We start from the raw sequence: 23,755 nt of genomic DNA, 5'->3' as shown, positions 1-23,755 counted from the left end.
TCCGGCGGCGAAATTTCCAATGTGTAAGGCCGTAATCTTCTCTGGTTGAAGAAGACGGAAATCGCGAAAGTACGAAAACGAGAAGGGAACGTCTTTGGAGGGTTTTTACGTAAAGTGCGTTTGAAATTTCAGAAATTTTAAACATTTGGTGGGAAATTGAATTGCGGGTTGTATTTGTCCTTTCGCTTACCCCAAAAGTTTCAATTTAAAATTTCGGGGTTTAAATATTCTCATTATAAAAATATAAATAAATAAAAACTTTAATAACCCTAAGGACAAGAAATATATCCTTAAATCATAGTGACACAATTATGAGCATTGTTTATTTTTTATAATGTCTCAACAAATTGTCTTTTTTCTATTAAAAAAAAAATTAATGTTAAATTACAAGTTTACCCTCTAAAGTTTTTATTTTCTATTTAATAATAGAGTTACTATATTTAAAATTTTCTAGAATTAATATAATAATATAAAATTTATATTTTTCACAATTAAGTCTACAAGTCTTAATAAATATGGAATAGGTTGATAATATATTATATAAAATTAGATGTTTAAATTCTCTTCAAATTCCGACCGCCACTCGTGGCATACGTGTGGAGCCCATGCACCTGACGCACCGACATCTCGATCCGCTAAATTATGGGCCCGTGGACTTTCGGCCCAACTTCATAGAAGCCCAATAAGGCTTTAAAGGGTACACTTTGTATTCCATATCTTGCCCATGTAAAAATAGAATTATATGAACCAAAATTTGAATATTATATACGATTATTATTTTGAGTTCAATAATAATACGTGTAATTAGCCATGAACACACTTCTTTCTATCGACCGATTTAGTGCTCTCGAGAACAAAGGATAGACCATACGTCATTTTAGATTTGAAATAAATTTTTTAACTCAAATGATAACAAAAACAACGATAAATTGTCATATATGTGATAATTGAAAGCGACCCGAGTAATTATAACATGTCGTCGGTCTTTCTATGGCTCTCCCTTTCGAATTTTATTTTTTTAAAACACCAAATTCATATGCAACAGCTAAATTTATATTTTGTCCTTCTTCCCAAGAATGGTTGGCATGGACGAGGGGATCACGCTTCTTCTTTTTGTTTGGATCTAGAAGGATCCGACACGGGTCATGGTCAGGTGTCGGATCCAAAGCAGGACGGGGACATCTCGGAGCCGCTCCATCCTTCCCACACGAGATCCTCGAGTAAAATGTGGGGCCCTTCTACACGTGTCTAGCAGATACCTTTGACTTTTTGACACTGAAACCCAAACCTGGTTGCTTTGGGGGTACCGTGGCTAAGGCTCGAAGCCTGACAATTGGTCAAACCGCCGGTCCGGTTTGTAGGGTCGGGTGGGTTTTATGTCGTGTGTACAAAGTCAAAGCCACAAACAGACAAACCTTCGCTCACTTTGAAGTAAACCAATCAGACAGACACCCATGGTAGGGTTACGTTATGCAACTGCGCTGTAGTAGACAACCCTCAATTTTTTCTTTTTCATTTTTTATATTTACATGGTAAAAAATAATAATAACCATCACTCAAAAATTTCAACTTTATTGGCACATCGCCCGATGTCTAACTATGATATTACTTATAATAGTTTAAGTTTTTCGATAGTAAATATGTCCGTTTTAGTCCGTTACATATCATTGTCAAACACGCTAAGAATGTTTGATTAATCTACCACACCTAAATGGTGTGAAAGTTATCTTATTTATAATCAAATAAATTACAAAGATATGAAAATAGTAAAAAGTAAAAATAACAACAAATGGAAAGATAACTATGATAAAAAAGTCAAATATCTAGATATTTGTCTTATAATAAAGCATCAAATATGATATATATGGTAAACTATAATTTATTACTAAATATTCTTAACACATGCAATTTTAAATGTGTTTGTTAGGAAGAGATTTCCACATTTTTATAAATAACTTAGTAAACTTTTTTACTTTAAACATGCTATATAAGTCATGGCAGTTTATTATTACCTCATATTTCAATAAAACAATTTAAATTTACATTTGTTTGAAGAAATGAATAAATAAAATATTTTTTTTCTGTGGGTTTAATGTCATTAATTAAATTACTAATTAACTTGGTCAGATTTCAAATTTTGATAGAAATAGATTCATAAATTTGACTTTTTTATTAATTTTTTTTTTAGGATTTTAATTTTGTATTTAATACCTTTTAAGAAATTCATAGCTTCATAATAAATAAAAAATTTTAAAAAAAGTTCATATGTTATTAGACCAACAAAGTATATATATATATATGTCAAATATAATAAATGCTAATTAGAAACTAGAATATGAAATTGAAGAGTTTATGAAGTTATTATACATGTTCGATGATCTATATATATAATGCAAAATTAAGATTTTAAAGACTAGATTTTATATTATTTGATGGATAATTTGATGAAACTTGTTTTAATAAAAGGTTAACAAAAATAAAAACATGTTTTTAATTAATAGAATTACTTTCCATATAATTTAGTCAAATAAATTTGTTATTTAAAGTAATATTTTAAAACAAGGTAACATATCTAAACATTTGTAATAAAAGTAGATTTTTTTTAAAGCTGATATTAATAATAAAATTATGTTGGAAATGTGAAACAACATATCTCATATATATAATAATATTTTTATAAAATTTACCTCGATTATTATTATTATTATTATTATTATTATTTTGTTCAGTCTCGATAGCTTTATTTGTATATAATTAAATTTTAGATATAGTTTTATATTTAATATTTTGGTGGAATAAAAAAGGGAATGAAATCCATGGTTTTAATTATTTAGTAAATTAAACATAGATAGTAAAATTTGACATGAAAAAAAGAAATAGAGTCGTAAATGAGGTCATATTCTATTTCTTTATTCAAATAATTACAAACAATCTTGAATTGTGTGATAATAGATTTGGATGATGTCAAATTAAAAAAAAAAAACAAATAAATAAAAAGGAAAAATCCTAGAGAAAAAAAAAATAAAAGTAAAACATTCAATATATTAATTTGAACCTTTCAAATTCTTACGTCATTAAATGGGTCATTTTAGTATTACTATGAGCCAAAGTTGAAACTTTGTGTATTTGCATACTATACGTTTCTGTTATATAAAATAAATTAATTAAACTCTTAATTAATCAATTTTGACATTAACTGTGATGTTTTAAAGTTCTCGAAAAAGATAGTGTTATTGAATCAACTACCCGCTCCTGTAAATTAAAACACAAACTCTCTCGGATAGAATTTCATAATTCACTCGAAATTAAAATTAAAATTAAAAAAAAAATCACTATCTTCGTAATTTTTAAGAAAGTATTTGAATTTCTAGCAAATTTTCAAAATACAAAAATAAAATGATACATAGTAAAAGTATTATTGGTAGACTGAATTATAAAAAATAAGAAGTAAAAAAAATAAATAGTTATTTCCCCAAAATATTACAGTATTGTACAATAAAAACTAGTGTATGAGGTAAGTTGTAGGCTTTGCCATATGGGGCATTTTTGTAAAAAAGTGGAATTTACTGCCCTTTATGTGATTATTTTCAATCTTCTTCTGGTAGCTAATTTCATGCTATTTACAATATTGTTGATTTGATTTTTCTATTTTATAGAAAAACTCTCATAAATAATAGAGGTAGATCTCCATCAATGAGAAGGCTAAAATAAGGAATTTAAATATTATTTATTTTTAAGGTTAATTTTCATATTATACACTCAACATCATTTATTATCGATCTAAATCTTATAAATCCAACATAAAATTCAAATATATAATTTGATTTATTAATTAATATATTTTGTTTAGTGGTTGACTCTTGCATTAGTTGAAGATGGAGGAGGTGTTCATGGGTCAGGTAGCGTTTGGTCCACTTTAATTCATCCATCACATCAAAAAAACAAAATAACCAGACAATACAAACAAGCTCAAAATAAATTATTATTTTTTTTCTATGGTTCTATGCCTTCTCCCCATTAAATGCACACATTAATTTTATTATAACCTAAGGTCACATATGCATAAAAACAAATAAAAGTGGAGAAGGTCAACTGTGACTAGACCTAAACTTGTTTTTTAAATCTTTTTTGTATAAGGGTAGAATTGTCATTTCACATACACATGTTTTCTCAATTTTTAATTTATAAAATTTGTAGGAAGAGAAAATAAAAAAAAATTTGAAAAGTCAAATGTACAAAATAATTTAATATTAATTTTTAGAAGGAAATATTATTATTGTTTTTTTTTTTTAATCATAGTGAAATTACTATAAAAAAAAAAGTCAAAATTGAAGATGCCAACGACGGACGTAAAAGCCTCTCCGCATATCCTGAATTCCCCATCTACTCCACTTTATCCTCTGTTTTTGTTCTTCCAAATTTCAATCTCTGTGTTCATCTTCATGGAGTCGTTGGCAGCCATTCCCTGGTCGGATATTTACAACAACATCTCCGATGACCATCTACTCAGCCTCACTGACCTTCTCCACCACGACAACGACACAGCTGCCTCTCCGCTCTTGCTCGTCCCCCAAGCCGCCGACAGCGATCGAGCCACCATGCTCCCTGTCCCTGGTAGTACGGCCTACTTCGGACCGACAATTGGGGCTGTGGAAAATGCGCTCTCCATTACCCCCAGATCAAGAAACCTGCAGTCAAGCACGCACATTCCTCGTACTACTGCTGGGTAAGTGATATTCAAATGCAGGACCAGGTGTGTCTGTTTTAATTGGATTCAGATGGATTTAATTCGAGGGGTTTTGTTTTAATGGCAGGTCTTCAATTCGGGAGAGAGTGACAGTGAATAATGTTGAACATAAATATAGCATCAGAATCAAGAGCTGTGATGGAAATTCTTTGGCTGATGATGGATATAAGTGGCGCAAATATGGTCAGAAGTCCATCAAGAACAGCCCCAATCCTAGGTAATTTTTCTCACTTGTTTCTCGTATTTGGATGAATTACTCCATATTCCATATTAATTAGAGAGCTAAACGAAACATTTTTTTTTATAAATTGTTCGACCCGTTTTGAAAATGGTGAGACTGACACATATATAATATATAACAGACAAACTGATGGTAACATTTAAAATTTTAAAATATTAATAAAATAAAATTTAAATTGTTTATTGAGCTTTTTAAGGACAATTTTGACCCTCAAAGTTCAATAGAAAATGCTTTTTATTTATTTATTTATTTAAGAATGATAGTCAAATGGGAGTGGACAAGATGAAGAAACATATCATAAATAAAAATGAATAAACAATTTTGGGTCCTAAGAATAATATAATGTTTTTCTACTTAACACACCCACTTTAATCAATGATGCAACTAAATCAATGTCATTAACTTCCCAAACCACTCTCTTATCTACCATTATTTTGCTTTAATTAACCACAAAATTACCCTTCTTAATCCATTAATTACTACAAATTAAGAAATTAAGCCTCTTTTGCTGGTGACCTTTATGAAACAATTAATTCTCTTTGTTTTTGTAGGAGCTATTATAGGTGCTCGAACCCGAGATGCAGTGCGAAGAAGCAAGTAGAAAGGTCCATAGAAGATCCAGACACGTTCGTCATTACCTACGAGGGTCTCCACCTCCACTTTGCTTACCCATTCTTCCTAATGGGCCAAAGCCCACAAGACCAATCTCCAACCAAGAAGCCCAAGATGTTCGGCCCAGAGATGGAAGCCCACAAAAGGCCAACTTTCATTACTCCAGGCCCATTACCACCAGCCAACCCAAAAGAAGCAACTGGGCCACAAGGCTTGCTCGAGGATGTGGTCCCATGGATGATCCGAAATCCATCAACCAATCACAACACTCTTTCAAATTCGTCCTTCTGTTCATCCTACCGTTCGCCTCCAATGTCTCCTCCATCGCCGTCCACGTGTCCTACCTTTGCACCTTCCTACTTTTCATATTTTTGGGAAATATAAAAGATTTATATATATATATGATATAAATATATAAATATATAATTATAATAATATAAATTTGTATTCAACGGGTTATTGAAAGCCATTGAAACGTACTCATCTTTTTTCTTTTTCTTTTATAATTTAGTTGTCTTTAATCTTTAATTATATTTATAAATATATATTTATTTATAAAATACCTAAATTATTTTTCTAAATAATTACGGGATCAAACATGTCGAGTCAGCGATGTTATTTCAACAAAAGAAAATGAAAAAACAGTATGAGATCTCATATCGGTTAAATAGTGGAATGAAACATTTTTTTTATAGAGATGTGGAAAACTCTCCCTAATAAATGTGTTTTAAAACTGTGAAACTGGTAACGAAATATAACAAGCCAAAGCTAACAATATCCGCTAATGGTGGACTTTGACCGTTATATGCTATTATCACATCATTTTTTTAAGGGTTAGAGTATTTATTTAATGTTTGTAATACAAAAGATTTAAATATTCAATCTAAAAAATAATAATATATATCGTTCGATCGAGTTGGTTGATATTTATTTGATTTGACCTAGCAAAGCTACCAATAATTGTTGAAAATAATGACGTGGATATAAATATTTGATTCTATAGCCTTATGACGGAGAAGTATAACAAAATTGGAGGTGTATTAATATATGTCAACATAATTTAGGTTTAAGTATACTAGATATCATCAAATTTTATATCTCTAACACTAATACATAACATATGAATTGATGTGATTGTTTATGTATAAAAATAAAAATAAAAGTATACATTATATTATTTACAATTATATAGAATATAGAAAAATTATTGCGATTTATTTAATTTAATTAAAGTTATTTATATAATTAATTTTTATAAAAAATAATTGAAGTCATAATTCTCTCTTTCTTCCGTGCTCTGCTTCCGGAAAGAGCTTTATATGTCGTAACCAGAGGCACCCAGAGAAATCCAGTCCATGTTAGCGTTCTCAGTTTCGATCCATGGCTATGCTAACACGTGTCCCATTAGTCTACACCAACCCGAAGGCTACACTATTTCCACCACCACTGGCATTTCATCAATGTCATAAATGTTGTTTCGTACCCAATTCTAGTTCAATCCCATCTCTATCACTTCACATCGTTGCCTCTTCCATTTCCCCGACCTTCTATAAGGGTTTCAGAAGGCGCCGATTCGGAGCTCTGTCGGTGGTTGCAATGGCGGATTCTGGTCTCAGCACCGTCCTCGTCACCGGAGCTGGTGGCAGAACCGGTAGCGCTCTTGTTTTCTCTTTGGCTCTTTTTTGCTTGCTTGTGTAATATAGTTGATTTAGCCTGTTCTTGGATGCTGGGAGAATTTTAGGGAAATTTAAGACCGAATGTGTAGTGAGGAATTTTTATATTCTTAGGATTTGGTTTTTGATTTATAAATTGGGACCTCTGACTTAATCCCTCTGCACATGGGAGTCTGGGACGTTCGATATTAATATTTAACCATCTCATAGTACAGGATAACGATGCTGCTAGGGCAATCGGCATCTAAGTATTTATATATCAACATCTTTTTCTTATCTGGGCAGCTTTTTGTAGAATATCTAATTGGTTTGCCTGTCCCCAAACATTGGACTTTGAAATTGGTTCCAAATATGATATAAATGGATGGTGGGAGTTCTCAAGTTTCGCCATAGTACTTTTGATGGATGATGTTGCTAGGCTTTCTATTCCGTAGGGTCGATATATCCTTCACAGATAGGACTTTCAAGCCCTTGATATCCTCTAATTGTGATAGAATTTGCTGTACTTAAAATAGTGAAGATGAGAGAAAGACTTTGGATAATCCTCCTTCTCCGTATGGGGTCGCTTGTTTGGTGAGTATCCAAGTGTCCCAATACTTGTGTATTCAACATTGTGAGATCTCACGTCGGTTGGAGAGGGGAACGAAGCATTCTTTATAAGGATGTGGAAACTTTTCCCTAACAGACACGTTTTAAAAACTTTGAGGGGAAGCTCGTAAGGAAAATCCAAAGAAGACAATATTTGCTAGCGGTGGGCTTGGGCTGTTACAAATGGTATCAGAGCTAAACACCGGACGGTGTGCCTGTGAGGATGCTGGCCCCGAAGGGGGTGGATTATGAGATCCCACATCGGTTGGAGAGAGGAACGAGTATTAGCAAGAACGCTGGACTCCGAAGGGGGTGGATTGTGGGATCCAACGTCGGTTAAAGAGGGGAAGGAAGAATTCTTTATAAGGGTATGGAAACCAAAAACCTTGAGGGGAAATCGATTAGAGAGGGGAAATCGATTAAACATCTTGTGGGGAAGCTTGGAAGGGAAAAATAGGTGTGGGTGTGGGCTTGGGCTGTAAACCACCTAATCTCATGACATCCTCATACACAAAGTCTGCAAAACAAACATTTATAAAGGTGGAGTATTCCGGGACATTCTTATAAATTGTTTTTCAGAACAAACATTAAAATGCTATCCATAATTCCAGGCAGGTTCCAGTTATGTAGCTTTTCAAAAAGAACAAACGGGTGGACAAATTCTTAACATGGTTTTATTGGACCTTTTTGGCAGGTCAACTAGTTTACAAGAAATTGAAGGAGAGGTCAGATCAGTACATTGCAAGAGGTTTGGTCAGAACTGAAGAGAGCAAGCAGAGTATCGGTGCAGCGGATGATCTTTTCGTTGGCGACATAAGGGTTGCAGATAGCCTTGGTCCTGCAATTCAAGGCATTGATGCACTCATCATTCTTACCAGTGCCGTGCCGAAAATGAAGCCGGGGTTTGATCCTACCAAAGGTGGCAGGCCTGAGTTTTACTTCGAAGATGGATCATACCCTGAACAGGTAGGTACCTGAACTTTCCTTTTCTTGATTACATATCTTTTTATCTATTTCACTCTCTGATGGAAGTTCGCCATTAGGTTGACTGGATTGGGCAGAAGAATCAGATTGATGCTGGTGAGTGATGAAATTGCTCCTTTCTTCTTGTGCTTCTGTATTCACAAGCTTAAAATGCTATAATGATTCAAAACAGCCAAGGCTGCGGGAGTTAAACAAATTGTTTTGGTCGGCTCTATGGGTGGAACTAATATCAACCATCCCTTGAACAGTTTGGGTAATGGGAACATATTGGTTAGTATCTCTTCACAATTTTTTTTGAAACTGAGCTTGTCCTTCTCCCAAAAATGAGTATCAAAATCTGTTTATTACACAATAGGTTTGGAAAAGGAAGGCTGAGCAGTATTTGGCTGATTCCGGTGTTCCATATACCATTATAAGGTACGTGGTTGATTGCATTTCATATTCATCTTCATCCCGAAGAGTTCTGTGTCTTCGCTCAAATCATAAACACTTGAGATTCTCATAAACTGCTTTGTTTAGTCTTCACATTTAGTTGGAAATATTGTTACTGGATTAAGCATGATCAAAGCGTTTATGTGAGATCCCACATCGGTTGGAGAGGGGAACGAAACATTCCTTATGAGGGTGTGAAAACACTTTTTAAAACCTTGAGAGGAAACCTAAAAGGGAAAACCCAAAAAGGACAATATTTGCTAGTAATGGGCTTGGACGGTTACAAATGGTATCAAAGCCAGTCATTGGGTAGTGTGCCAGTGAGGACGCTAGGCCTCCAAGAGGGTGGATTGTGAGATCCCATATCGGTTAGTGTCAGTAAGGGCACTAGGCCCCCAAGGGAGGTGAATTGTGAGATCCCATATCGGTTGGAGAGAACATTTCTTTTAAGAGTGTAGAAACCTCTCCCTAGCAGTCGCAAACTTTGAGGAGAACCCTAAAAGGGAAAGCCCAAAGAGGATAATCTCCGCTAGTGGTGGGCTTGGCTGTTACAATTTATTAGAACTCGAAGATGTTCAAAGTCTTTATTATATCCCATACATCCTGATCCGGAATGATTTGATGAATGGCTTACAAATTTATCTAGTTTCATGGATGCAAACATATTGTTTCCTCATCAATCTAAGCTTTCTTTCCTTATCAGTCCGTAGTTAATCCCTACAAGTAAATGCCTTCAATCTGTGAATTTACCGAATCGGAGTACACTTTCTCAGGGCTGGAGGTCTTCAGGACAAGGATGGCGGGATCCGAGAACTGTTAGTCGGGAAGGACGATGAACTTCTTCAAACAGAGACGAGAACCATTGCCAGGGCGGACGTTGCAGAAGTCTGCCTTCAGGTACTTGTCTATACTAACCATCTCATGGCTAATAAGGAATGAACATCAAGAACTCAGTGAACATTTAAGGACAGTGGATCATCTTTTCTTTCCTGTTTAGCATTTAATCCCAGCCGTGAACTCATCATGAACAGGCACTGCAATTTGAGGAGGCCAAATTCAAGGCCTTTGATCTAGCCTCAAAGCCTGAGGGAGTAGGCACGCCAACCAAGGATTTCAAGGCCTTATTCTCTCAAGTGACTACGAGTTTCTGATTGGGTACAGTTTATGACATCCCTGTTTCCTGGTGAAGCATTGTTGTCCTGAAATCCTTCTGCTGCTAATGGGAGACAGTTCAGATAAATCGTCCCTTAGAATGTTGTAATGTATGGCTTAGCCTGAACTTAATCGTATGTTAAGCCTATTAGAGATTTTATATTAAATGTAAGAGATTTTTTAAAAGGATATTTGGAACGAGAAATTAAAATTGCAACACTTATCTAAGTTTGAGACGTCGTTTGATGAATTTAGAAGTATAGGGTTAAGATTGTTACAACTTAACAAATTAATAATTATAATTAATTTGGTTATTAGCTTGATTTATTTAAAATAAGCCCAAAATTACTTAAATAAAGCTATTATTAAAAAAAAAAAAATCAACCATAGTAGCTATAAAAGTTATTATGTAATTCTTTATCAATAATTGGAGATAAATAAGATTTATTTGAAAAAATTGATGATTTAAATCGAACAATTTGTTAAAGTTTAAGCCTTCGATTAAAATAATTATTACTTTATGATTTTAATTAAATTTAAAAGTTTTTTTTTTTATTAAAAAAAAAAAAGAAAAAGATAAACGTTTGGTATCTGAAATTCGAACCAACAGATTTCATCGAATAGTAAACCAAATGCACCATTCCTATCGCGCAGCTTTATCATCAGCTGCGTAACTCGTTCTTCTTCTTCTATCCCCATCTCTTGGTGAAGGAAGAAACCAAATCGATGTTAACTCCAGGCCGATGCCGAACAGCTAGAAATCCTTATTCTTCAATTTTGTTAACTACTTGAGCGTCGATTCTCTCTTTCTGCGAACGATTATGGCATTTCGAGCTGTTAACAGTTGCTCAATCTTGCGCTCTGCTTCGTCCCCGCCTCTCTCTGCCTTCCGATGCTGCCACTTCAATCCCAGGAATCTTCAGTTTCGATGGAGCTCGAAATTAAACTGTAGGTCTCCTGTATTATGGCATAAGCACCGAGTTTCTAGGAGTGGTGGAGGTCGATTCTACTACTTGTACAGTATTGTTGAAAGCGTTGTCGAAGAGCTCGAAGCTCTGCGCCGGCGAAAGAAAGTTTCTGCTACCGCTAAGTACGTTTTTTTATTTCAATTGTTGTATTTTCCTTTTGGCTCTTGTGCTGTGCCAGATAATTTCTAGTTGTCTGTGCATTCAGTATTTTTTCTTTGAACGTACATTCTCCATTTCTTCTCTTATAATTTCTAGTGTTTCTGCTACAGCTAAGTACTGTTTTATTAATGCTTGTACAATCATTTGGAAGTTGAGCACCCCCCATTTTCCAATATTGAGCAATAAAAAGTTTATGTATCCAGAATGGGAATGGTGGGCATGAGCAGTGATGATGGTACTGAAGATAAGCTTATGAACCGAACATTGGAAAAGGGACTGCTGCTGGAGTTCAAGAAGGACTCGGAGAGAGTATTACTGGCAGTTGCTCAGAGACCTGATGGGAAAAAAAACTGGATGGTGTTCGATCAGGTTCTAGTAAAAACAACTAGCGCACCATTTTGAATAGGCTACTAGGTTGATTCATGGCTTATTGTGTTTTTTTTTTTTTTATAAGAAAAAGCTGAAGCAAAGTATTCAGTTCATAACTCTAATTTTCTCTTGGTCCACCACTTTTTCTTTGATAGAATGGTGTCACTTCATCTATTAAGCCACAACAAGTTACATACATTGTTCCAGGTGTTGAAAATTTCGAGCAGACAGAAATTGCAGACTTCATTAAAAAAGCTGAGGATAACTTGGTCTGTTCTTTGCCTTAAAACAAGATCCTATATCATGTGATTGGTGGTGATTCTCAGTCTGATTTGAGCCAATAATTATGAGTGCAGGACCCGTCACTGCTGGAGTTTGCATGGCTTGAGCTTCTTGAACAAAATAAGGCAGTGACTACCGAAGAATTAGCTGAGGTTATGAAATTTCCTGGGTATCCTAGAGTATATGGAAATCGTTCTATCACTGACTATAGCTCCTTCTACAGATGATATTTGGGAGTACAGAACCTCTTGATAGCTACTGTGCACATCTGTTGTTATCAAGAGATGAATTATACTTCACTGTTCTGCAGACAAAAGGTTCGCGATCTTTTTATGGTCCAAGACCTACTGACCAAGTACGCGTTATATTTTAATTCAAAACATTCTTTTATTTAAAGATTATCTAACCGAGCTACTAGATTTTTATGGGGGGCTTTTGTTAGAAATCACGTATCACAATTCTTTTCACTACACCTTCGAGGCTCACAATTCTTTGTTCGATATTTGAGGATTCTCTTGTCATGGCTAAGTTTAAGGGCATGACTCTGATACCATGTTAGAAATCACGGATCTCCACAATGGTATGATATTGTCCACTTTGAGCATAAGCTCTCATGGCTTTACTTTGGGCTTCTCCAAAAGGCCTCATACCAATGGAGATAGTATTCCTCACTTATAAACCTATGATCTTCCACTAAATTAGCAAATGTGGGACTCACTCCCAGTAATAATCCTCAACATCTTTCTGGAATGTACTTGTTCTAAGAATGATTGGAAATTAATGTGTGCTGCTTTAAAAATATAATTGTAATGGATAATATTTGGTAGAAAGTATTTACAGCTTTCTTGAGTTTTTTCTAAGTTTATGTGGTACCAATTTATCAATTCTGAATAATTAAAGATCAACAATTCCAAGGCCATCTCTTATACTTGCTAAAGAGACGTTTTCTCTTGTAAAATTTATAATTTTTCTTCCTCTCTCTCCATTTTGCGTGTTGGCCAGACTTTTCCATAGTTCGGCCTGTCCCTTCTGTAGATGTGATATTGTGTAGCTTATCAAAACAAGATAAGATGTGTTAGAAGGTGATGAAGGCCATTATCTATTCATGTGTTAAAAGGTGATATATGATCTCAGATAAGTGGACAGCTCCTTCGATTTCCAGAAAATTTCCCTTGGTTTTGCCACTGTTGTAACCCATGAGGCTGTGCTTGCAACTCAGGATATTGATTACATTGGGTCAAACGAACCTAAAACCACCAAAACCCAAAAAAATGGGCAGACCCCTAAAATTGAAGGTCTCTTGGTGTACTTCTGCCTGTGTCCTATAACTAAATCTAATGTTCTCATTCCTCGTTGGTATTCTGTGCTTTTGCACTATCTTGGTGTTACTCTCTGCTTGTAAAGCTCCATCACATTATTGTTTACCATTACCTAACCTCATCTATGTTCTTGACATGATGGTGGTGCAGTAGAACAGATCCATAATGAGATAATAATGCCCGAAGTCCAATCCCTGTGTAGTTTCTGTTGGATGATGAAAGTCCCACATCGGTTAGGGAATGATCATGGGTTTATAATCAAAGAATACTATCTTCATTGGTATGAGGCTTTTTGGGGAAGCCCAAAGCAAAGTCATAAGAGCTTATACTCAAAGTGGACAATATCATATTATTGTGGACAGTCGTATTCATCTAACATGGTATCAGAGCCATGCCCTAAACTTAGTTGTGCCAATAGATTGGTAAATCCTCAAATGTCGAACAAAAGACTCCAAAAGAAAAGGAGTCAAGCCTCCTCGAAGGCATAGTAAAATATGGCTAAGACTCCAAAGGAGTCGAGCCTTGATTAAGGGGAGGCGTACTTTGTTCAAGGGGAGGTGTTGGATGATGAAAGTCCCACATCGGTTAATTTAGGGAATGATCGTGGGTTTATAATCAAAGAATACTATCTCCATTGGTATGAGGCCTTTTGGGGAAGCCTAAAGCAAAACCATGAGAGCTTATACTCAAAGTGGACAATGTCATACCATTGTGGAGAGTCGTGTTCATCTAACAGTTTCATCCCTCGTAGCAGAGCCATCAGTCAATGCGCTTAATTAGAATTTTATGATAGTTCAACTATTTTTGTACTCTTTTTTTACCCCTAGTTTGATTGAAGCTTTTTATTGGTGATTAATAGGTTCTTAGTTACATTAATGAATCTTCTTCATCCTTTTTTGCATCTCACTCTTTTTCTCATCTGTCTTACATTAAATAATCTGTCACATGACAAATATTTGTGCTGATGACATTGTCAATCACATCATCCGTTAATGATTCAGTGTCTTTTTAGTCTAAAATATTTTCTAATTCTTTGTTTGAAAGCCAGGTTGAAGAACTTCAACGTAAAAAGCTTGCAAAGGAGGCGGCTGAGAAAGAACTACAAGAGTTTGTAGAATTATTGAAATCTGCGAAGGCAATGCCTTCAAAGTCCAAACCACCTAAATCATCCTGGGCAGCTGAAGAGAAAACCAGACACAAGATTGAGTCACTTGAATCTTATGCTATTGATGCTTGCAAGGATGATGAACAGAGGAAAACAGCTGGGATGGTAACTCTTTAATGTGATTTGCTTGATGACTGAAAAGTACATTTTTATCATCCATCGCCCTTACTATGTTTGATAATCTCTTCTTTAGATTCTCAAGGCTATGGGACTGGTGAGAACAACATCATCAGCAGTAAATCTTCTTATAGATATAGGGTATTTCCCTCGGCATGTTAATCTTGATCTTCAGAAGTTCAACATTCGGACATATCATTCAGATGAGATTATAGCAGCTGCGGAATCACTTTTACTGGGGGCATCTGATCCCGATGAGGTAGCGTCAAGTTCCATCACTGATTTTGTTATGTGTGAGAACAACAAATATAATAAGAAGTTATGTATGCCTATTATCATTTGAGATTCTCCCTTGCTTCCCTGCCTGTTACATTATAGATCCTTATAAATTTGTCAACAGTTATTTCCATCCAGGACTTGTAAAATCTTCATTAGTAGTTCATGATTTACTGCTACTCTATATTTCATATGTTGCCTCTGACGTGTGCTATATGCCTCTTTGTTTAGGTTGACAGGAAGAATCTCACACATCTTAAGGTTTATGCCATTGATGTTGATGAAGCGGATGAGGTGATAATTTTAAAATTAAAAATTATATCCTATTCAAACTGTTGTTTCCCTTTCTTTTATAATTCAATTATAATTTATTTTGTATTTTTCATTTAGTTAGTCTATTCACTCTGAATTTGTGATGATTTTGAATTTCTATTTTTGTATAATTCTTTCATGAAATATTGAGAGACTTCCATCTCACGTTCTTATCATCCAATATTTTAGCTTGATGATGCATTGAGTGCAACAAGATTGTCAGATGGTCGAATTAAAATATGGATTCATGTTGCTGATCCAGCTAGATTTGTTCAACCAGGGAGCATAGTAGACAGGTACTCCTTCTTAAACTTCTTGTGATATTTCGCACCATGCTGACTTTCTTTTTGTTTATCATTCGTAGGGAGGCCATGGAAAGAGGAACTTCTATATTTCTTCCTACAGCCACATACCCTATGTTTCCAGAGAAACTAGCAATGAATGGAATGAGTTTAAAACAGGGAGAAATTTGCAATGCAGTTACTGTATCTGTTGTTCTTCATTCTGATGGAAGGTAAAGCTTGTTTACGTACTTAGTTGTTTTTATTATGAGACCACTTCACTAAAAAATTTATACTAGGGAAGTCAAAGCTTGTTCTTTCCTTATTATATTTTGATGGAAATCAAAGCTTGTTATTACCGTAATGTATTTTAATATAAGGATACTTTACTAAAAATTTTATATTAGGGACAAATGTCCATGAGGTGAGTGCCATTCCAATTTATTTTAGTTCTGAAAAAAAAAAAAAAAAAAAAAAAAATTCTATGGGATTGTATGCTTCTTGGAAGATTTTTTTGGCCATTTCTTTTTTCTATTAGGTTTACAGTTTGTGAAGTTTGTTCTTGATATTATACAACTAGAAGATTTGATGGTTCTGTGTTCATATCATAAAATCATATGTGAAAGTTTTTACTGTTGTTCTTAGCACATTATTGTTCTTTCCTTATCTTAATTGCATTTATCTGTGTACTTTCAATTGCTGTGAGAACTCTTCCTGTCTGCTTGTCATTTTTGTTGTTTGAGTTAAAGAGAGTGATGGCGTTCACACTGTAGAATAGAATTGTTGCTTTCTTGAAATTATGACATTCATTAAGATATCTTTACTAAGGAAGCAAACATGGGAACGCTAACACTATGAATTAATAGCATTGCAGAATACTCTGTGGAAAACTCAATCATCAAACCAACTTACATGCTGACATATGAAAGTGCGTCGGAGCTGCTTAGTTTGAACTTGGAAGAGGAGGCTGAACTTAAAGTTCTATCTGAGGCTGCAACTTTGCGATTAGCATGGCGAAGGCAACAGGTGGCTTAAAGTATTGACTAGAATGTTGGTTGTTTATTAATCAGGCTCTGTCAAAAACTGTTTAATTAGAATCACTTTCGGAATTCTTATAGACAAGTTTGATGGGATCTTATTCCTATAAGATCTACTTGCATGAATTTTTTATGTAAGTTATCATCTGCCGTCCATGTTCTGGCGTCATATTATAAAATTTTCAGGGTGCAATCGACATGCCTTCTTTGGAGACACGGATCAAGGTAGCAAATCCAGAAGACCTGGATCCTGAAATCAATCTCTACGTAGAAAACCAAGATAACCCTGCCATGCGACTTGTTTCAGAGATGATGATCCTATGTGGAGAAGTTATAGCCACTTTTGGTTCTCGCAATAACATTCCGTTACCCTACAGAGGACAACCTCAAACAAATATTGATGTATCTGCATTTGCACATCTTCCAGAAGGACCTGTTAGGAGCTCTGCAATAGTTAGAACAATGCGTGCTGCTGAAATTGACTTCAGTAAGCCTATACGCCATGGGATTTTGGGAATTTCTGGTTATGTCCAATTTACATCTCCCATCCGTAGGTATTTGGACCTCGTTGCACATTATCAGGTATTTCTTCTAATTTCCTGTGTCCTGTGGATTTTTATTTTTTAATCAAGCCCGCACTACCCATTTGTCGTGGACATTTTAGGATCTCTTACATCCTTTCTTGAGAAAAGATGAGAACATTATTATGTTGTTCATATTGTAATGTGGTAATATATATGTATGTATGTATGTATATTAATGGACCTTATTCGTGATAGACCATTCTGTTGTCTGAAACATTTTCTGGTTCTCTCTTCTCCTCTGCTATCTTAGAGGAACTATTTCTTGAAGCTTGCGGCTTTAGTAGTGTCATCATTTTTAAAGTATTAGTTCTGAATTTACTTGCTCATTACCTCAGGAATTTTAGTTTTAAATTGCCGATTCACCATCATTGCAACCATACTCGTGACATCATCTTGTTATATTGTGTATGATTTTGGTTGCATAACTAATGATCATACATTTCAAGACTTTGTAGATGGAGTGTTTATTCTTTTAACTTAGTTTTACTCTTATATTTATTTGTAGGTTAAGGCATTCCTTAGAGGCGACTCTCCTCCGTATTCCCATGGTCAATTGGAAGGGATAGCATCTACTGTAAATATAAATATTAAATTGGCAAAGAGACTCTCAAGCCTCAGTCATCGTTATTGGGTATTAGAGTACTTGAGACGGCAACCAAAAGAAAACAGATATCGAGCGTTGATTCTTAGGTTCATTAAAGATCGAATTGCAGCCCTGCTGTTGGTTGAGGTGAGGATTGATTGATAAAAATTTTCAGACTGTGATGCAATCCTCATTCTGACTTGGGCTTAAAGAAGAAAAAAGGAAACACTCTTTTCTCCACGTTTGAATTTGATTTGATCCTCATCTGATTTATTTTCTGTTTCCACTGGTTGTTCGCCTCTTCACATTGTGCTGATTATCGTCGATTGCCAATAACCTCTCCTGGTTGGTGGGTTCGGCCCATGAACCAAAAGATAAACTGCCCCACTTGATGCTTTACAAACATATGACAATATCAAATGCATGCAGAAATGACTTTCTTTTTCCCCCAATCATCAGTTTCACTGTTAGATCCATTGCTCAAGCGAAATAGAACTATATATAGTTTTGTCGGTGCAAATAGTCTCTCTAAGTATGAATATCATTACATTTTGTGTCTTATGCATTCGGAATTTGTAGGTGGGGCTTCAAGCATCTGCATGGGTTTCTCTTGGAGCAGAAATTGGAGATGAAGTACAAGTTCGAGTGGTGGATGCCCATCCACGTGATGATGTTCTTTCTCTGAAGGAGATCATTCAGTAGATATATGAGGTTCTCTTAAGTCAAATGTTTTATGACAAGGTGTCACTCCCTGAACTTTCATGGTTAGTACTCTTCTCCAAATCTGATGCCACTTTTCCTGGAAAAATAAATTAACTCAATCGCAATTTTTGTTTCTCTTTCTGTTTTTAAAAAACCAATCGTTTACTAAAAATATTTTTTTCCAAAGTAGCCCTTGTAAAAAACTTATCCAAATTTTAACACAAACTTGTGAAAACTATTTGTTTTGTTTCTAATATTTGACTGAGACATTGTTAATGAAAAGTATTCCTTTTAAAAACATAAGCTAAAAACAAAACATTTATGGACTAAGCTAGATTCAAATCCGATTACTTCTTCTGGATTTTCTTATCCATGCACAATGAATTACTGTTTTAAATTGCTTAAAAGAGCTCGAGCTATGATGAAATAAACCAGACATCTCTCAACAACGTTTGCTGCAGGGTTGATACCACGAGAGTTCACCAAGAGTTCATTTCATGAATCTCAACCATATGTCCAGCTATATTGTGGAAATTCTGGTCGTTTTAGAAGGTATGAATTACTTGAAGCCTTCTATACCATGGGGCTATTAGCCGTGCTGCCATTTTTGTATCTTCTAGTATGTTACACAGTGATTGTTGTTACTAGATCAAGTACGATCACCTTGGTCTTGAGCTAGAGCATTTATCTGTTAAGTAGGTTGTAAATGAATTACCTTTGTTGGAGGAAACTGGAAACATCATGGAGCTTTTCGATAGTTCATCACTTTATATTTGATACAAAATGAAAGGACCTTTCAAGCTAATAAAAAGATTGTGGGTCCTTCTGGAAATCAATTGAAATATGGAAAACAAGATGACAGTCGGAAGGTGACAACATTTTCCAAATGGTTGGTACTGCTGATTCAATACTTTCTCGTAATCTCATTCAAAGGTACAAGTGTGGGAATAGTTCATCTTGTCTTCATCTGCTTTAGTATGCAACTTTAAATATCATGAGGGTGTCATAGTTTGATTATAGAATACCTCTATTTGAAGCCCAGTTCTTCTGTCAAATGGTTGAATTATACAAAATAGTCATGAATGTAGGTTTCTATTATGTTTTTTAGAATTTATAAAGTTTCATTTTTCTCTTCAACTTTCATATTTGTTTTAAGAATATATTTGTTCAGTTTTTCTTTCTCATTTATAAAATGAAAACCGACATCGTAACAATCTATTATGTTTTTCTTTCTATTATGTTTTAATAGTCTATCACACTGTAACAATCTTGAATTTCTTTTTGCATTAAATGATAGAGAATTAAAAAATAAAGTTGGGCAATGAAGATTTTCTTGACTGTCACGAGACCCATTTGGTTGACAGTTGATAGAGATAAACAGAGTAAGCAATTGAATGGGGTTTCACATGAAACCAGAGCCTGCAAGTAAAAAGGTACAGAGAGTCTGAGCTTTGTAAGTGATCCGACATGACCCATGTGTTATGTTTATGCAAATGTCTTTTTTATTTGTTAGAGACTATTTCATAATAAAAACATATTCCTATCTTGCTAATTCTAATCCTGTTGGACTTATTTGACTCGTTTTTATACATAATCGGGAGATAAGGTACTTATCGCTAAGATGAATGTAAAATTACCATGATTTCAAGCTAGTCGATATACTTGTTTCACTCATCTCTTGAAACATGACCTCAAACATAATCAGGTTCACGATTCGACTTTAGTTAAGAAATTAAATGAAATGGTGGGAAGGGGAATGAAATTTTTTACTGGATTCGTAAGAAAATTTGATTAATTCTATTGTTTTTCCTCATAATTCGGCAATTTTTTTAGATTTTATCGAACTCTACCAATTGTTTTTTTCTAATCTGTAACAAAGATACCTTAGAATTTGAGAATAAAATACGGTAAGTTTGTCCAATAAGACAAATTAATACAAAATCGAAACTATCATTCATGTGCTTTAATCTTATATTTAGGAAAGTTAATTAAATGTCACAAAATTCAATAAGCATTCCTAAGAATGTTTATTTATAAAGCGCCAAACCCCACCCAAAAAAAGTCAAATACTTAAAGCCATCAAATAAGGGAAATTGGAGTTATGGCCAATGAGTCAAATACTTAAAAACTACATCATGACACTTATTTTTATTTTTTTATGTTTATGTCTCTAGTTATATTGTCTTCTCGTATTTGGTTACTAAAAACGTTAAACTCTTTTATAAAATAGACACGATTTCTTTATCACGTTCGAAACAATTTTTACTCTCAAGTTAAAAATGTTATATCAGTTTTATTCAAAACGTTCTATGTAATTGACACTAAACCTAAATAAATGCGGTAAATTTACTTTCGATTTACGTTTTACTAATTTAAATCTTCATAAATTCATTAGTTTTCATAAAATAAAATCTCATATAAAAATTAGTTTGACAAATGGATAAATTGAATTATTGAATTATTTTTTCTAAATTCATAAATTTCAATAACAAAAATATTTAGTCATTTTTCTCTAATTTTTTTAAAAATAAAATAATTAGTTTCATAAATAAAAAAAAAAAGAACAAATTAATTAATAAATAACATAATATTAACTTCACCACTATTTATTTATTTATTTATTTTTTTTTAATGCAACCATTCATTCAAGTCAATAGTTAAATATAATGATATTAAAACATTAAAAATAAAGTTGACCATATGAGGCAAAGCATTCGAGTACGAGAATAAATCTTGTTATTATTATAAAGAAATTAAATTAATATAAAGTCAATGATAGACAAAATTATCATAGGATGAAGGATGAAATCATGTTACAATGTTCCTTGTAAATTATATTAATAATCCCACTTGCTTTTTATTTAAATAATCCTGTCCAATGCTTGCAAATTAGCTTCAAATTTTCTCTTCATTACTCAACCATATACATTTTTTTAATATTTGATATTAATTCTCCTAAAAAATTTAAAATATTGCAAAAATAATTAATAAGATTAATTCTTTTGAGTTTCTAGACACGTTTATTAATGCAAAATGACATCAATTTTACCTGAATGGAATAAAATAAATTTAATATATTCAAATAAAATATCGATATAAAAGTATCCTCCAACATTTAGTGCGCTAATATCAAAAGTGCTATCATGATAAAGTTGTGTAGCTACAACCAAAAGAAAAAAATGTAGTTTAAAATGCTTCTTTGCTCGTTTTTTTTTTTCTTTTCAACAATAACCTTCACAATAATGTAGATACATACTTGAACGATCATAAACTCAAAACTTATTATGTAATTGTCTTAAATATGTGCCTAAAAAAAAAAATCAAAGAATCTAGTCATCCGTCGTTACCCAAAAACAAGTTTAATCTACTCATCGTCTATCTCCAACTTACATAAGCGTCTTAAACGTGCCTAAATGTCCCAAAAAGATTGAAATGCGATTAACGCATATAATCCACCCCAAAAGCCAACTTAACCCAAAAGTGAAAAAGGTGTTGAAATGTCTTTTCAATGACAAAATGGACATAAATGTTCGAAACATATTTACGTGTCCGAAAAAAAAAAAAAAAAAACTCAAAAGGAGCTTGAAACATCTAGCCAACCTCCAATACAAGCATATTTTATATTTCATAATATTAAAACTATCTGGAGGTAACATTTCGAATCAAGTAAAACGTGTCGCTTAATTACATATGGAAAAAATAAAATTGCAAAAATGATGGTAAAATTTTCAACATTTAATTACATATGGGAACTTGGTATAAATTAAATTTTGTTTTATAAAGACAAAGAATGGTGTGAATATTTTTGTTCCTACCTTAAATTCTCGTGGTGGAATTATGGTAATAAAATCCCCACCGACTATTCAACTTAACTGCTACTTCTTTTTCATAAATAAATAAATAAATAAATAAATAAATAATCACTACTTACTATGGTTACCCGTTGGACCGTTGGTACGGTGGAATCTGATTCACCGAATAATGTCCTGCATTGGTTGGGATAGGGGCTTTTCAGTAAAATTGTAGGATACGTGGCTTCATAGAACAGGTGAGGTAATTAATACAAACCAGTAGGGGTACGCACGTCATTTCCATAGTGGCAGAATAATAATAAATGAGTTTTTATAAAAAGGAGAGCGTACAATTGAGGCTTGGTAAAACACCACTGGTTCGCGGAGAGTGGGTTTTGCTTTTTCTTTGGCGGTAAACAAAAATATTTATTTATTCTTTTTTTAAACCAAAATGACCATTTTAACCACAATACTTTTTTTTTTTATCGCAAATATTTCAAATTTTAAGATTTATTCAAAATAATAATAATAATAAAAAAAAGAATGAATATATAGATTAAAAAAAAAAAGGAATTTAACCTTATTTTTATATTAATTAATATAAAAATAGAGAGAGGAGTAAAAACGGGAGGAATCTAAGTGGGCCCCAACTCCGAATTCCAACAAATCAGGGGTCGCAAGGCTCGAGGTGGGCCCTGATGGCAGTTTGAAAGTTACCAAATTTGCCCCAAGGTGGGGCCCATGCCTTCCCTAAAACTCTGCGCACGCTCTCTCACTCTCTCTCTCCAACTCCAACCGTCCATCCCCTTTTTATTTACTTCCCATTTAATTTTTTAATTTATTTTTAAAAGTTTTAATTTAATTATTTTTATTTGATTAAACATTGCACACAGTTTATAAGTAACCAATTAAATTAAAAACATTAGCAGATTTTCCGTAAATATTAAAAAATATATAATGATAGAGAGTCAAATGAATAATAAAGACTTAAAATGATTTTAAATTTAATTATTTTATAAAATAAAAGAAATAGAAAAATAGTTTGTAGAACTTTCAATAAAGTTAAAAGATACGAAACTGACCATTTGTCTTTTACTATTTTTCTTTTCATCTTTTTGCAATTTAAATTAAATTAAATTAAATTTAGAGCATGGTTAATGATTTTATTTATTTATTTATTTATTTATTATTTCCTTACTCTAATATTAAAAATTAAAACAGTGTCCAGAATCAAATTCTTAATTTTCTTTCCTATCTGTTACCTTTTAAGGGCAGAAGCCTAAAAAGGTAATCTACTTCCTAAAAACAGTAAATGTCAAGAATTAGTTCATTATTTTTGTTTGTCCAATTTTGAAATATTATTATTAAAAAAAATAAAACC

The 23,755-nt window shown here is 33.5% G+C and overlaps 3 protein-coding genes across 4 annotated transcripts; all 3 read left to right on the top strand.

Moving 5' to 3' along the window:
• The first annotated feature begins 4,342 nt into the window (after window positions 1-4,342).
• LOC111804392 (uncharacterized) lies at window positions 4,343-6,051 on the top strand. The gene is made up of 3 exons (XM_023689178.2): window positions 4,343-4,726; window positions 4,815-4,964; window positions 5,540-6,051. The coding sequence occupies exons 1-3, from the start codon at window positions 4,443-4,445 to the stop codon at window positions 5,982-5,984; spliced, it is 879 nt and encodes a 292-aa protein (XP_023544946.2). The 5' UTR covers window positions 4,343-4,442; the 3' UTR covers window positions 5,985-6,051.
• Window positions 6,052-6,893: 842 nt separating this feature from the next.
• On the top strand, window positions 6,894-10,657 carry LOC111804526 (uncharacterized protein At5g02240). Of its 2 annotated transcripts, none has more exons than XM_087127391.1 (7): window positions 6,894-7,251; window positions 8,556-8,827; window positions 8,905-8,941; window positions 9,018-9,115; window positions 9,201-9,262; window positions 10,051-10,174; window positions 10,275-10,414. In XM_087127391.1, exons 1-7 carry the CDS (start codon window positions 6,981-6,983, stop codon window positions 10,302-10,304), a joined length of 894 nt encoding a protein of 297 aa, XP_086983517.1. In that variant the 5' UTR covers window positions 6,894-6,980; the 3' UTR covers window positions 10,305-10,414. The 2 variants fall into 2 exon arrangements, with proteins under 2 accessions (XP_086983517.1, XP_023545136.2); XM_023689368.2 differs by having other exon boundaries at window positions 6,897-7,251; window positions 10,309-10,657.
• A 395-nt stretch (window positions 10,658-11,052) lies between these two features.
• LOC111803822 (ribonuclease II, chloroplastic/mitochondrial) lies at window positions 11,053-19,720 on the top strand. Its single transcript, XM_023688402.2, has 15 exons — window positions 11,053-11,519; window positions 11,760-11,925; window positions 12,081-12,194; window positions 12,282-12,359; window positions 12,431-12,562; window positions 14,575-14,796; window positions 14,885-15,067; window positions 15,316-15,378; window positions 15,586-15,692; window positions 15,761-15,910; window positions 16,544-16,703; window positions 16,901-17,296; window positions 17,804-18,028; window positions 18,461-18,645; window positions 19,045-19,720. Exons 1-14 carry the CDS (start codon window positions 11,251-11,253, stop codon window positions 18,581-18,583), a joined length of 2,388 nt encoding a protein of 795 aa, XP_023544170.2. The 5' UTR covers window positions 11,053-11,250; the 3' UTR covers window positions 18,584-18,645; window positions 19,045-19,720.
• Window positions 19,721-23,755: the final 4,035 nt, after the last annotated feature.

This window comes from Cucurbita pepo, chromosome 10 (assembly GCF_057944985.1).
Source record: "Cucurbita pepo subsp. pepo isolate OVF chromosome 10, ASM5794498v1, whole genome shotgun sequence".
Classification (NCBI taxonomy): Eukaryota; Viridiplantae; Streptophyta; class Magnoliopsida; order Cucurbitales; family Cucurbitaceae; genus Cucurbita; species Cucurbita pepo.
Note: the sequence above shows the minus strand (reverse complement) of the source record. Positions and strands in the feature narration are given on the sequence as shown.